The sequence below is a fragment of the Dasypus novemcinctus genome, chromosome 2 (genome assembly GCF_030445035.2).
Source record: "Dasypus novemcinctus isolate mDasNov1 chromosome 2, mDasNov1.1.hap2, whole genome shotgun sequence".
NCBI lineage: Eukaryota > Metazoa > Chordata > Mammalia > Cingulata > Dasypodidae > Dasypus > Dasypus novemcinctus.
In genome coordinates, this window is record NC_080674.1 from 154,803,824 (window position 1) to 154,818,496 (window position 14,673).

The window sequence follows — 14,673 nt, forward strand, 5'->3', positions numbered from 1 at the left end:
CTGATCTTACATCTAACTTCATAAATAGATACTATATAAAAAAGCTGTTAGATAATCCTTAGCCTTCATAAATAGTGTAAGGTATACTTTATGCTAATCTGAAAAACTAGAAACTTCTGGGAAATACCAAAATTTGTTCAAAACAAAACAAAAAAACATACAGTATGAAAAAAAAAAAACATTTCTCTTAGAGGCCCAAAGAAAGAAAGAAAAATTTATTAAGTCCAAAAATCAAAGATGACTTAGTATAATTATGATTACAAGCATAATTTGATAGAAATGAAATCTATTTTAGGTCCAGCCTGAGGTTCTCACAGTCACTCTGCAGGCACAATCACAGCAACAGTATTCCCCCAAATCAGGATAAACCTCCGATTTGCATGAGTTTAATGAACCAAGTAGATCATTGTATCGCCGATATCTGCCTGTAGCCCATTTTCAGTGAGATGAATTTTCTTGCTTATGAGGTCCACGTGGAAAACAGCATGCTCAGAAATGGGGGTCTTTTCAGTGTATTCTTTTCCCAGGACAGGGACTCGCCGAGGTCCCAAAAGTGGATCATCAAATCTCATCAGTTTTACTTTGGAAAGGTCTACAGCAAAAGAAATTATCAATATGAGCACTTAAGTACAGTCACTGACTCAAACACATGACTAAGTCTGGTAATTCACTTTTTCTTTTATTAAGGAGGTACGAGGGGTTGAACCCAGGACCTCATATATAGGAAGCAGGCACTCAATCCACTGAGCTACACACACTCCCTGATAATATGCATTTTAAACACATTGGTTGTTACATCAAAACAAAAATATTTTTGCCATATTATTAAATATTACCCAATCACAGGGAGCAAAGCTATTAAATCTAACATATTTTCATCCCCTGTCAGCCTTTAATCAGACCAAAGGCTGACAGAAGTTCTGTATAATACCAACATCTCCTGGAATTATAAATCAAGACAGAGAAAGGATTGAGTATGTTTTTGAGCATTAATATGTAAGATTTCTCAAATCACTTTTTTTTTTTTTTTGGAGTTACTGGGGATTGAACTCTGGACCTCGTACATGCAAAGTAGGTGCTTAACCATTGAGCTATACCCGCTGGGCTCTCAAATCACTTTTTATATGCTTCAATTAATCGTTTTTCAGAAAATCAAAAAATCTTAAACTTATTAAACTTTCTGTCTTACTTCCTGGAATACATTAAACCTGCAAGACTTGTGACTTTTCTTGGAAGATAATTTTAGAGAAAGAATTACTATTCTAAGAAGCATTACCATTTTCTTCTGTTGCTTAAAAAATGGAAGTGTTTGTATTAAGTTGAGGAGAGACAAGGAGAGAAGGGAGAGAGTATAGAGGGAAAAGCCACAGCTTTTAGAAACTTAAGCTTTTAGATGAACTCCAATTCTACCCTGCTTGAGATTTTCCTGAGCTGTTCTTGTGCAAGTTGATAAGATGGCTCCTGGCAAAGAAAGCACTTATCACTTGAACAAATTTACGATCCTTCAAGCCTGCCAGCAACTGGCCTTAAAGAAATTTATTTATTTCAGAAATTCTAAGACTTCCAACATCAAATGAATTGTATTTTAAATGATGTGTTTGTAGGGGGGGAAACATAAATGACTACAAATGCTGATTATGGGTTTAAATCTTTTTCTAATGCAGCATGGCTAGTTATGTTTAGCCTGATCCACTGAATTAATTCCACCCATTCTAAAGCAGATCACTGGGTGATCCGAGTGCTATACTCTCTCATACTTGCCTTAAGAGTATGAAACTTAGCATGAGAAGGATGAGAGATAAAAGGAGACATTAATGTAACTGGCCACACTCTATATTCTCTTTGGGAAACAAAGACCAAAGGACTGGAAGTTTAGAGTAGGAATCTTGGGACTTATAGAGCAACTACCAGCAACTACCACCAAGGTAAACTCTGCCTGAGAGTGTTTGGACAATCTCTGCAGAGACCATACATTCTATTCCCAAATATAACACAAGCCCTGGCAATTAAAATGGGAAAAAAAACAAACATAGCCTTCATGACAAGCCATGATCCTGGGGGAAGAAAATAATTCTTAACAGCTACTGCAATTCACCTTGTATAATTAGTGGTACCAAATATTTTCCTATGGAAGCAGTGACAAGTCCTGCCAGCAGGTTTTATGCACAGGGCCTTTTACTGCAGGTCTGCCTCTCCTTTCTCTCACTCTGAAACAGACCTTGCTCACCAAGTCAAGCAATTTTTAATGAAACTTATCTCAAAGAAGCCTTAATAAGCTTCTAAGTGACAAAACACATTTGCTTTGATGTTTCACCATGTAGTTCATTATTGCCAATAAATTTTTGGAGTTTTTTAGTGATTTTACTATCTTTTCTTATCCCAGACCTCTCTTATCATTGAAAATATTGAAATTTAAGTCTGCAACTACAAAGACATAAGGCACTTAGAGTAAAGAGAGTGACTGAAAGTCCCCAGGGATTGATGATGTGAAATGGTGCCCTTCACCTCCAAGTTATTAGTTCATATGTGGCATGGGCTGAGAGTGATTTAAAGTCATTATCATCAAATAGTTGCTCAGGGCCTTTGTGGAGTGAAATGATGCTTTTAGTCCAGTTCCTACTGGACCTAGATCATAATCACTCTCAATACAATCGGCACTAATTTGATGTCTTGATGGCTATGCTATTGCAGCAGACCGAGAACTATGCCATTGAATTCAACTCCTTTCCCAACTCATACACTCATTGTACTCAGTAGACATCAAAGCATACTGAGAGCTTTTGGGAAAGTCTCAAGGTTAGATCTCCTCTGTAGATACTTAGAGATTATCAATCTCAAATCCCCTCAACATTTCTATTTTCTAAAATTCATAGCAGCTACTAACACCAAACTTAAAGCACTTTATGAAAATACTATTTACAACTAGTAAGAATTATGCCAGAAGCTCAGTAAGAAATAACAAGATATAGAAAATACATTTCAGTACAGTTCTGAAAAACCTCATCAGTGCTATATCTGAGTACAATTAAAAGGAAGGCAGGTGAAGGGTTAACATAAATACCCATTCCCCCGCCTCTTCCTCCCTGTTGATTAGAATTGAAAGAAGGGACCACTGAACTTGCTAGCAGCCAGGTCCTTGACAATAAGAGCAAAGATGGGGTAAGAATGTTTGGAGAATCACATGCACAAGCATATTTCTGTAGCATTTCTATAGCAGTTCTGGGCACTGCCCCTTTTCCCCCTGCTGTAATACCTTTATAAGCCCCTACCCCCAAGGACTGGCATGATATTTCTGAACCGTCTGCCATCGGGTCCTGTAAGTATTAAAGGCATATCTATTCCTGCTGGCTTCCTGTGTGGTTTCTTTGGAATACTGAAACATTCAGTCAACCTTTGTGGCCTCGACCTCCCGCACTACAGCAGGCTTAACATTATATAATACAATTTCAATACAGAAATGCATTGTCTTATGTGCTATAACCTCACAATAATTCCATGTAGTAGGCCCACACAAATATCTCTTTTCTTTAAAAGCCATCATATTGCTCTTCACAGCTAAGAATTCTTGCTGTCACAAAATCTTCTCATTATTAAAGACTGTAGGCAATATAAAGCACCCAAATGGCAAGCCACAAACAGGCTTTCTAATGGCCCATTTTCCTAAAATTGCAAGTTATGCTTCTTGTGCCCTGTAAATTCTAACAGTGGCACTAGTATTCTACAGTTCCTGTTTTACTGAAGGGAACATGAAAAATGTCTATAAACTATAAGGTCCTTAACATTAATATGCAATGTAAAGCCCTCGTCACATTATGCCCTTTCCTTTCATCCTTGTGTATATAATTTTCAAGTACTCATCCAAATAATTCTATGTCCATAAATTCATCACTGATCACCAAGGCTGGAAATAATCTCACCTTCTTCTGTGCTATACATTTATCTGTAGCTTTCTTATTGCACTCAGCAGTTTCTCCTTAAATTATGATTATGTGCTTCAATACCTTATTCCCCTACCCCTTTTCTAGAAGCAGCTTCCTAATGAACAGAGTTTGTGGACTCCCCACAACCCCCAAGTACACACATGGGAGTCTACATAGACAGTTGTCTCTCTAGACACTACACTTGGTAGTCTCTCAATAACTGTTCAGAGAAGGAATAAATGGGTGGAAGAATGACTTCAAGAGAACAAAAAATACAGGACAGAACGAATCCCAAAGGGTTATTTCAATTCTTATTTTAATAGAATAATGTTATACTGAATATCATTCCATAAACTAGGTTACAGTCTGGGACTTGCAAATCTTTTTAGAAAACTTTTATACTAATGAAATGTGGCCCAATCAACTCTTGATTGCCATCAAAAAGAGAAGAAAGAGAGAGTACAAAATAGACACTCTCAAAAATTAATTAACCTTCATAATTTGGAAGAAAAATAATTCAGAGACACACTAACTTCCTTCACGCCCTGCTCAGCCTAGGACCTGGCTGGGTGAAAAAATGCAGCCACAAATTATTACATTAAATATAATCATAGAAGATCTAGGCTTAATCACAATAAGAAATTATGATTGTTTTCACATGTTACATGGCAGCACAGTGTTTCAAAGAAAGAATATGAGCTTTGGTGTCACATAGATCAGAGCTTGAATTCCAGCAACAGGATTTACTAGATGAGTGTTATAAATTACTTAGCATTTATGAGCCTTTGTTTCATTATCTGTAAAAGGGGATCAGTAATACCTTCTACATCAGAGAACTGTAAAGGATTAAATGACTAATACAAGGCAGACACTCAGTAAGTTGTATTTTGTCACTCTTTCTTCTCCAGGAACAGACCCAGTTGGGCAGGTTAGTTTGGAATATTATAGGTCTATTCCTTAATTCTGAACAAATCCAAAAGATAGAAAGTATTTATTATAGTTTGTAGAGCTACATGAAGCCTTGAAAAAGATCTAATCCAATGTCCTAATTTTGCTAAAAGCAAAAGGGTTTAGAGCTTACATGTCACCTAGGCACAGTGTCTCAAAGAGAATATAGGTTTCCTAATTCTGGGTCCAATACTCTTTCTACAAATTACACAGCTGTCCCTAAGCAAGCCAGTAATTTTTCTCTCTTCCCTCTGCTTAGAACTCATCAAATTCACAAGCTATTGCCAAACAAGCATTTCAGGGTAACCATTTTACCTTTGATTCCTCGGTCCATTTTCATCAAACGCCTGATTATGGAATCATGGTTATCTCCTTGTCTGATTTCAATTTTGGTTGAGAAGTGGCCATTGGATGGCTGGGGATTTACTAGGGAAACTGGCACACCAGGCTAGGAAAAAACAGTGAAAATTATTGCTATAGGAAAATAAACTTGAATATTATAGAGGGAGGTGGAGTCTGTGCTACATTTTTAACGCCTAATGAAAGACAAATGGTCTAGACCTAATTTTAAAATCATGACCAAGAGACACTTGAATATGGAAGAAAAGATTTACAAGCTCATGCTTACAACCAAATGCCTGGGTAAAAATGACTACAATTACAAAACCAATACTGAGAGCAGACAATAATAATTACTATTTCTCTTCCACAACCATTCAATCATTTACTCAATTTCTACTATGCATCAGGCATTGTATGAAGCACTTTATAGACATCATTTCTCTATCCTGAGAGAGTTCTTTTGGACCCCTTTTCACAGAAGACAAGCTGAGAACCAGAAAAATTAAGAAATTAACTGAAGGTCACAAAGCTAGTAAGTGACAGGGACAGGATTAAACCCAGTGCTGTGCCATACTACTTCCAACTTTACAGAAGCTTTGTAGTCAAGGAATTTGCTAGTTATTTTAAATGGGAAAAAAGTCAATGTCTCGTGAAAGACTTACAATACATAGTAGCTTAATGGAATACTTGAAAGTAGTTTCAAGTAAATACATTTGTAAAGGGAACATTTCATATACCTATGTCCATGGCCCAAATGATTGCACTTTTAAAAAACCACGATACTTAGGAAGCAGATGTAGCTCAGTGGTTGAACACCTGCTTCCCATGAATGAGGTTCTGGGTTCAATTCCCAGTATGTCCTAAAAAAAACCCACCACCAACCTTAATAAATATTTGATTAGGGAATAAAACTACTCATTCACATCAAGATAAATGCAGGATATATCCATGATTACTTTTTTCTTTCAAAACAGGCTTTTTCTATTTGCTGGGTTTTTAACTAAATGTGGTAAAAGATCAGAATATATCCAAAGCAGGCCATTTTATGGACCCTCACAGTTACAGTCCATTTGTACTTTGCCAAATGTTGCTCTTCTGAATGTGTTCTATGAGAGTAAATAAACAGAAAACCCAACTCCAAATCCTTTTCCATTTTACCAATAATAGCCTCCAAAAATGAAAGACAAGAAAGCAATTCCAGGGAAACAGACTTTGGCCCAGTGGTTAGGGCGTCCGTCTACCACATGGGAGGTCTGCGGTTCAAGCCCCGGGCCTCCTTGACCGTGTGGAGCTGGCCCATGCGCAGTGCTGATGCGCGCAAGGAGTGCCGTGCTACACGGGGGTGTCCCCCGCGTAGGGGAACCCCACACGCAAGGAGTGCACCCATAAGGAGAGCCGCCCAGCGCGAAGGAGGGAGCAGCCTGCCGAGGAATGGCGCCGCTCACACTTCCCGTGCCGCTGACGACAACAGAAGTGGACAAAAGAAAACAAGACGCAGCAAAAAGACACAGAAAACAGACAACCGGAGGAGGGGAGGGGAATTAAATAAATAAAAATAAATCTTTAAAAAAAAGAAAGTAATTCCAGCATAATTTAAGATGATGCATCAATCTGGTTTATGCCAGAAACCAAAAAGTCCTGAATAACAATAAATAATAATCAAACCAAGACTCACCTGAAGTTTGAAAGCTCCTTTACACTATTTTAAAAAGTCTTACATTTCAATTTCTACTGCATTTTCCTTTAAAAAAAAAATTAAATTTTGGAAATCATGTTTTTATTTTTAAAACTCTCAAAATAACACTTGATGCCATCCATAATAATAAAGTAAGGAAAAGTGAGTATTGCGCCAACAAGGAAATAGGTGACCTCAACTCTTGCCCAATTTTTAACAATGTGGCCCAGGACAAACCAATCACTTAACTTCTTTGGACCTCACTTCCTTCCATTATTAAAATGATGGATTTAGATGTAATGACCTCTAAGGTCACTTCTCGCTTGAAAAGGCAATGATTCAGGGAGATTCTTTCAACCTACTTCTGTTCTAAAAACATTAAGTGGTTTCCCCGGACAGCAGTCTTCCTTGACTTTATCTTCTGCTTCAGAGGCAAACTTGACTTCTATGTGCTCTAGCTAAATAGAGGGGAAAATACAGAAGTCATTAGTTTCACTTAATATGGTTGAAATTAATCATCACCTCATTCATCAAAGAACAAAACTAGGTTCTCCACTTAACTCTGAAATGGCCTGTGCACTTTTATTATTTTCACAAAAACATTCAATGAACTCTGTAATCAATTATTTCTTAACTTTCATCTTAAATGTATCACATTACTGTTATTTATATAGCCATGTTTAACATTTTCTATTATCTGGCATCTATGTGGGTATGAGAAAATGAAAATCAGGATAGAAAACTTCCACTTAAACAAATGGAAGAAGAGGTAAAAAATTTACCATTTGCAAATGAAACAGCCACACGTTTAGTTTGTACAAAGTCAGCTATATCTGATTCAGCACTGCTGCACATGACTGAATATAAGATGGTTCTCATATAAGGTATACCCCAGTTTTCCAAGTGAGAAGATTCAAGACAAGTTTTTTGACCTTTGTTAATATATATGAACATCTAGAGAAATATACAAAATAGATGTCTAATATTTAATTTCTTAATTTCCTTTTTATTAACTCACTTAAAATTACATTACATAAAATTCTAATTTAGAAATAACACTGCCATTCTTATATTTCATGAAACAATTTCATTCAAACTCTAAATACACATTTTTTTCACATTAGTACTTTCAATATCACTAGAACCAGTTTTTTTAGTTTTCTAACACAGTTTTCTAGAGCAAATGATCTTTCCTTCTAAGTTATCTAAGGTAGCATTTTAAGAATCTATATATGAAGTTGTGATTTTGGCAGGTAGATAGTATGGGGAGAAACTCATGTGAAAGCTATTGCAAATGTTCTAGACTGAGAAGTGGATTCATAGATGATCACTGTGTTATTAATAAATTTTTCTTAAAAAGGCATGGACCAATGATAGTATATCAGGAACCAAGGATTATAATTAGTTCAATTCTGTGGATCTGAGGTCCAAAGCGGGTGGGCGGGGAAGGAATTCAGAGTACCCCATATATGAAAGACTTTAAAAGCATGTAAACATAAGGACTCTCCTCATTTTTTAGAAGGATAATTTTTTGGGGAAAAGCCAGGCATACACAGTTAGTACATTTATCCTGTACATAAAATGTACAGGATAGTAGATAAATGAAGAGATCATTTTTTTTCCCTGTAACTTCTATATCCACCCCATTCTCTTTATCTCCAAAAGTATATTTGACTGATACATTTGGCAAGGTCCTAAAAATAGAAGATGACATTTATAAAAAGGTTTATTACATAACAAAAGAGCTGGATTATAGTTATTAAAAACCCTTGTTCTTCTTACCTCAAGGGAATTTGTTAGGTAGACTATATTTTCCATAAGTACTGCCTGTTCATCAAATTCCAATTGCAAATCCAGAACATGGGGCCCCATCTTCTCTAGATTTTCCTAAAAGCCAAAATGGTTTTGAAAAACAAAATCACATTAAGAATATACCTAGGGAGAAACAGAGAGCTGCCATGTGAGAGACGACTCCAGGATGGCCTGCAGGCACAGAAAGAGAGAGAAACCCCAAGAGGTTGAGAGAGGTCAGAGGCTAGAACCAGCAGAGGAGCCGAAGCTGAAGCAATGAGGAAAGGGGAGAGACAGCCCATGTGCTTGACGGTCCACAGCTGAACTCAGAAAAAAGCCATGTTCCTGACTGCGCACAACTGCACCTTGATGATGCCTTGATTTGGACATTTTCACAGCTTTGGAACTGTAAGCTTCTATCTTAATAAATCTCTCTTGTAAAAGCCAAAAAAAAAAAAAATATATATATATATATATATATATATATATATACACACTTAGGGAAGTAGATGTTGCTCAAGCGACTGGGCTCCCATCTACCACATGCGAGGTCCTGGGTTTGTTTCCCAGGGCCTCCTGGTGAAAGTGAGCTGGCCTATGCAGCAACCTAGCCCATGCAGAGAGTTGACCCATGGTGTGAGCTGGTGCGACAAAAAGAGACGAAGGAGAGAGACAATGAGAGACACACAAACCAGGGAGCTGAGGTGACTCAAGAGATTAAGTGCTTCTCTTCCACTCTGAGGTCCCAGGATCAGTTCCTGGTGCCTCCAAAAGAGAAGACGAGAAGACTAGCAGACACAGAAAGTACACGGCAAATGGACACAGGAGCAAACAGCAAGTGCAAAACAAGAGGGGGAGGGTGATAAATAAAAGAAATCTTAAAAAAAAAAAAGGAATATATTTAAAAGAACATCTTTCCTCCAAAACCATCATTCTTTTCTCAATTGATGAAATCTCCAAAGTTGAACATTTTAAAGGAAAGGCCTTCAATTCATGGTCTCTCTTAACTGTGTTTGTTTGTTAATGAAATTACTAGCTCATCATAATTATTTAAATTATGATAAGATTAGAGCAGCAATGAAAATACTAAAAGGCACAATGTTTATAGATTTATAAAATTATATGGTTTCACCATTGTTTATTTAGACTGACTGAATATACAAACCCAAAGTTTTCACTTTGACAAAAAAAATCAAACAAATACGTGAAAATTTCCCTTCAGGAAACCAAAAACATATATACATACACAATGCAATAAAATTTTCTGAGATACCACCTTTTTAGAGCTATTTCACAGAATACTAAATTAGTAACAAAACAAAAACCAAAAAACTATAGAAGATACTCTTGAATAGTTTAAAAGAAAAAATCATACTATCTGGTACCCAGATAATCCCGTAGCATACAAAAAACTATTTATTCTTACTTGAACACATATTAAGTATTTACCACTCAGAATGTAACTTCAGAAATCCATATGCACAGATAGAGGAAACTGCCTTAAACATGTGGCACTTTGATGAAAGTAACCTGTCTATATTGCTAGTATTGTTTTAGTTTACCATCCAAGTTGTTTCTTTCCTTTCCCATGAAAAAAATACTAGAAATTATTTTCTTTTTCCAAAATTTATTAGTAACTCTCAAAGTTTGCAAAATCACTAATTTACCAGGCAAATAAACAATATTTCAATATTATTGAAAAAATATGCTGGTACACAGCCTGACACTGGTTCTTCAAATTTAAATGAGATCCTAAGGAAGCCAAGTCTTGAGTCTAATAAATATATGGCACTATTTTCCAAATCAATTTCACTGTATTCTCTTAAAGCATATCACCAAAATCAATTGCCTTTGCAACAATTTGGGATATTTTGTTGGATCTACATGTTGAAAATAGATCTGCCATTTTGACCAATGCCATCAGCTGAGTGGGGACATATGAACTATGAGGATCTCAGGAGACAGATTATAACTTGACTGGTATAAGTCAATCCAGGATTCAAAATCATTTTGGAAACTTCAAACACCTCAGGCTCAGATAGTTGACTGTGGTATAGGAGAATTAAAAGGCCTTCCTGATGGGAAGCAGTCTGGTTGTGACTGTGACCAAAGCTTTTCCCTTTCATTCTAACATTACTATCTAACCATTACTCATGTGATCACAACTGTTTAATGTCCACAACTTACCTTAATCATGGCAACAAAAGGCATCACTTTCTTCATATATTTCTTCAATTCTGGCAAAGTGCTTAGCTCACTAGCAATGACTTTGTTATCAGGCAATTTTCCATGGTTGGCCTAAAAAAAAAGGGGGCAGAGTAGAGGTGTGGAGAATAAATATTTTTAAGATAATGAAGGATAGTAGTGTACTTGTAGGGAATCTGCTGTTGCTGAATGGTGGCCTCTAATAGTCTGCCAGAGAAGAGCAGAAGGGTGTGTATCCCCTAGCAACATGGTGAAGTGACAGTTAAATAAACAGTGCAGAAAGAAGTCCCCTATTTCTTCTAAGTTCCAATAATACACGTTTTTTAGTGCAAAGGAGAAAAATCGATACACTGTGATGAATACTTAGTTTTTCCTTACAATAATGGTACCTCCAGAATAGCAACCTTGTATTAGCTAGTGAGAAATTAAAATCATTTCATGAAGATCTTGTCTTTAAACTTATTAAAGCATTTTCTTAATCATGTTAAAGTGAAAATTTACAGTTATCATACAACACTTATACAATCGTCTGCTTCAGAACACTTGAAAACTATTAACACAAATGTGGGGAGGAAAAAATCCCTAGTTATTGATCTATTAAAAGTACTATCATTTCTATCTACTCAAAAAATAAGTGCCTAAAACTCATAGAGACAGAACATAAATTAGAGGTTACCAGGTGCTGGGGGAAAGGAGGTATGGGGATTTAGTGTATAAATGGGCACAGAGTTTCTATTTGGGGGTGATATTATTTACTTTCAAGTCCAACCTTTTTTAAGTACATGGAAAAAATACTTTCTCCACGTGCCAATGTGTTATCTTGAAATACACATGAAAGAAAAGGGAGAGGATGGAAAACACTCCTTTTTCCTTATGTCACCAAAAAGGTGCCATATTCTATGTAAGTACACTCTTCTTGATAATAAACTAACATTTTTTTAAACTCCATTTGGATGAAAACAAACAAAAATTTTAAATGAAGCTAATCCTTTCAAATAATGCCAAAAGATGATTTGCTTTGAAACTATATAATGTCTAATCAACGAATACTAAGTAAGAATATAAGTTCTAAAAGAACAGAGGTGATGCATTTTTTTAATAGCTGGGTCATTACATACTATATTTGGTTCTTCTGCTTCTTCTTTAAAAATGCTGGTATGAAAATGAAAACCACCAAGGCACAGTTTAATTTTTCTGCCCAACATAGTAGATTTTACTCTTTTACCTACTATAATTCAAGATCCACAAGCAGATTCTAAAAGTTTCCTTCTATTTCTATTTACACAATCAAAGGAGGAGATAATTCTCCACAAAAATACAAAAACACTCACTCTTCTCTTTCCATCAAATATAAATGTAAAAGCAGTTTTCTGAGTTTTTCTTAATGAATACTAAGAACCATAAAAAATATTGAGGCAAAAATCCAGTAATAGTCTGGAATATCAAAGCTAAGGATTCTTGCTTTATGTCTCACTTTAAGCATTGGTCGTCATTCCATTTTGTTTCTCTCTCTCTTAAGAACATAAACTTCAATGGTTTGTGTCTGCCTAATAACTTGAGTTTTAAAAAAGCCAAAATTCCACAGTCTACTTCATTTCCACATTTTGAATACCTTAGGAAAATCTTGAACTATTTATAAACATTGAGTTTATTTTTAAATAGAACTATCATACTTGATAGCCGTATCTAAGAAATCCAAAATCATCTTGGAGCTCTGTTTCTATAGGTAATTATTAAATTGAACAAAATTTGCTTTTAATGTACTCAAGAGCCAAGCTTCAATTTTTTCAAACCCAATAAGGTTAAGGCTTCATGAATCCTGGTGTTCAAGTCAAAACAAATTCAAAAAGCAAATTCAGTCCTTTTGTTTCATAATTTTTAACCACATATACAAAAAAGCCTCATATCTTTTAATTACATACAACAATATCCAGTGAATTTCTACATTCAAGTTTCAGAAATGATGAAAAAGCAGCAACTTTTGCTTCAGCATCCATTTAAGAGCAACCATGAATAACAAAGGATGCTCCCTGCCTAGAGATAAATAAATAAAGCTGTCTTCTTTCCCCCACCCATGGTCAAACATCATAAAAACAAAAACAACATGGGTAGTACACCACAATGTTGGGGAGAAAAGTCTGTTGAGAGCATCACCTCAAAGTGGTTACGTAGAATTGATAAGGTGATATGTTGCCAAGGTGGATAGTTCTTTGCCACATAAATGGTGCAATGTGAAGGCTTCTGTGGTGGCTGCTTATCAGTCTTCTACATGGTAGAATAAAAGGAAAAAACATTAATCACTTTGTAAACCAAAAATGAAAAGAACCTTCTCCCAACATATACCACTACTGCCTTTAACATTAAAGCATAAACATGCTGCAGAACTGCATTAGCAGTGAGGATAGCACTATTCATTTTAAAGGAAGTCTTCTTAATTTTCATGACTATTCAAATGTTATTTGACCAATAACTCTTCAGGAATGACTTTTTTATTTAAAAAATGACTTCACCTTTCCTTTAGGTGGCATCAGATAGTTCTTGAGTCGTAACCTAAGGTCATGTGCTACTTCCATGAGATACTGTGAGGAACGTATCAAGGCATCATCCACTGGACCTGCCACAGGCCATGAAGCATTCATAATTGAGTGTGGCTTTAAAAAAAAAAAAATCCAGTGAGATTAGACAACACAACTATTTTGTGATTCTTGATTATAATTTCACACCAAGACTACCATCTGTAATCGTGTGCTCAAAGTTCAAACCTGACTAAACATCAACACACTGCCACAGTCCCTGATCTAATGTTCTCTAGAATTCAAGCTGTGAAGTCTGACTCTACATTCTTAATTAGTATCCATTTGTACAAGCATATTAATACCCACACACATATGCTCACTTTCAAAGAAAATTATGTAATGCTAATTTGCCTAAATTTAATCATTATTATATAAATTAAGTATACTCCCAGTTTTTATCCTATTAATTATTCTTTTTTTTCCTGTTAATTATTCAGTATTGAAAAGTATGGCTATTCGGTGTATACATCATGAGCACAATTTCTGCATTGTTCTTGCACTGAAAAAGTACAAAAGAACATGGCTAATACAGTTATAAAAGATTGTTAAATGAGCTAATCTATTGCAAGCCTAGGAGAAATAACCGAATTTATTTTCACAGCAAGAATGTTAATAAAATATCCCTGAATATGCAGCCGTATGTATATAGGGCTTATATAAAACAGGAATATTTATGCAAATACACACTTCTTTCTTTGCTGATAAGAAGCTCATGGGAGTGGAAGTGGCTCAAGCAGTTGAGTGCCTGCCTCCCACATGGAAGGTCCTGGGTTTGGTTCCCAGAACCTCCTAAATGAGCAGACACAATGAGTTGGCACAACAATCAGACACAATAAGCTGATACAACAAGCAGAGAATGGATGTGGCTCAAGCAGTAAGGCACCTGCCTCCCACATTGGGAGGTCCTGGGTTCAGTTCCTGGTGCCTCCTAAAAGAAAACTAGCAGACATAATGAACAGACACAGTGAGCAGACAACGAGGAGACACAGCAAGCAGACAATGAGCAAACAGGCGAGGGAGCTATGGTAGGGTATTTAAAAAAAATTTTTTTAAATTAAGGTAGTTTGTATCCTTTCTCAATATTTTCCTCTTTTTAATAAACAGTTGAAAGAACAGATTTGTTATATACATATAATATATTCAAACACATTACATTTCCTAATAGATGGTAGGTAGGTGATGAACAAAATGCATATAATCAGGGAAACGGACTTTA

At 35.9% G+C, this 14,673-nt stretch overlaps 1 protein-coding gene across 1 annotated transcript in view; it reads right to left on the bottom strand.

Moving 5' to 3' along the window:
* Positions 1-200: 200 nt before the first annotated feature.
* LARS1 (leucyl-tRNA synthetase 1) overlaps positions 201-14,673 on the bottom strand; it is a 75,570-nt gene continuing 61,097 nt past the window's right edge. The window contains exons 26-32 of the mRNA XM_058280294.1: positions 13,392-13,532; positions 13,036-13,146; positions 10,864-10,974; positions 8,668-8,772; positions 7,248-7,343; positions 5,184-5,316; positions 201-592 (exon numbers count right to left, since the gene is read on the bottom strand). Of these exons, the coding sequence (XP_058136277.1) occupies positions 387-592; positions 5,184-5,316; positions 7,248-7,343; positions 8,668-8,772; positions 10,864-10,974; positions 13,036-13,146; positions 13,392-13,532 (903 nt within the window). The 3' untranslated portion in view covers positions 201-386. The remainder of the gene's footprint in view (positions 593-5,183; positions 5,317-7,247; positions 7,344-8,667; positions 8,773-10,863; positions 10,975-13,035; positions 13,147-13,391; positions 13,533-14,673) is intronic.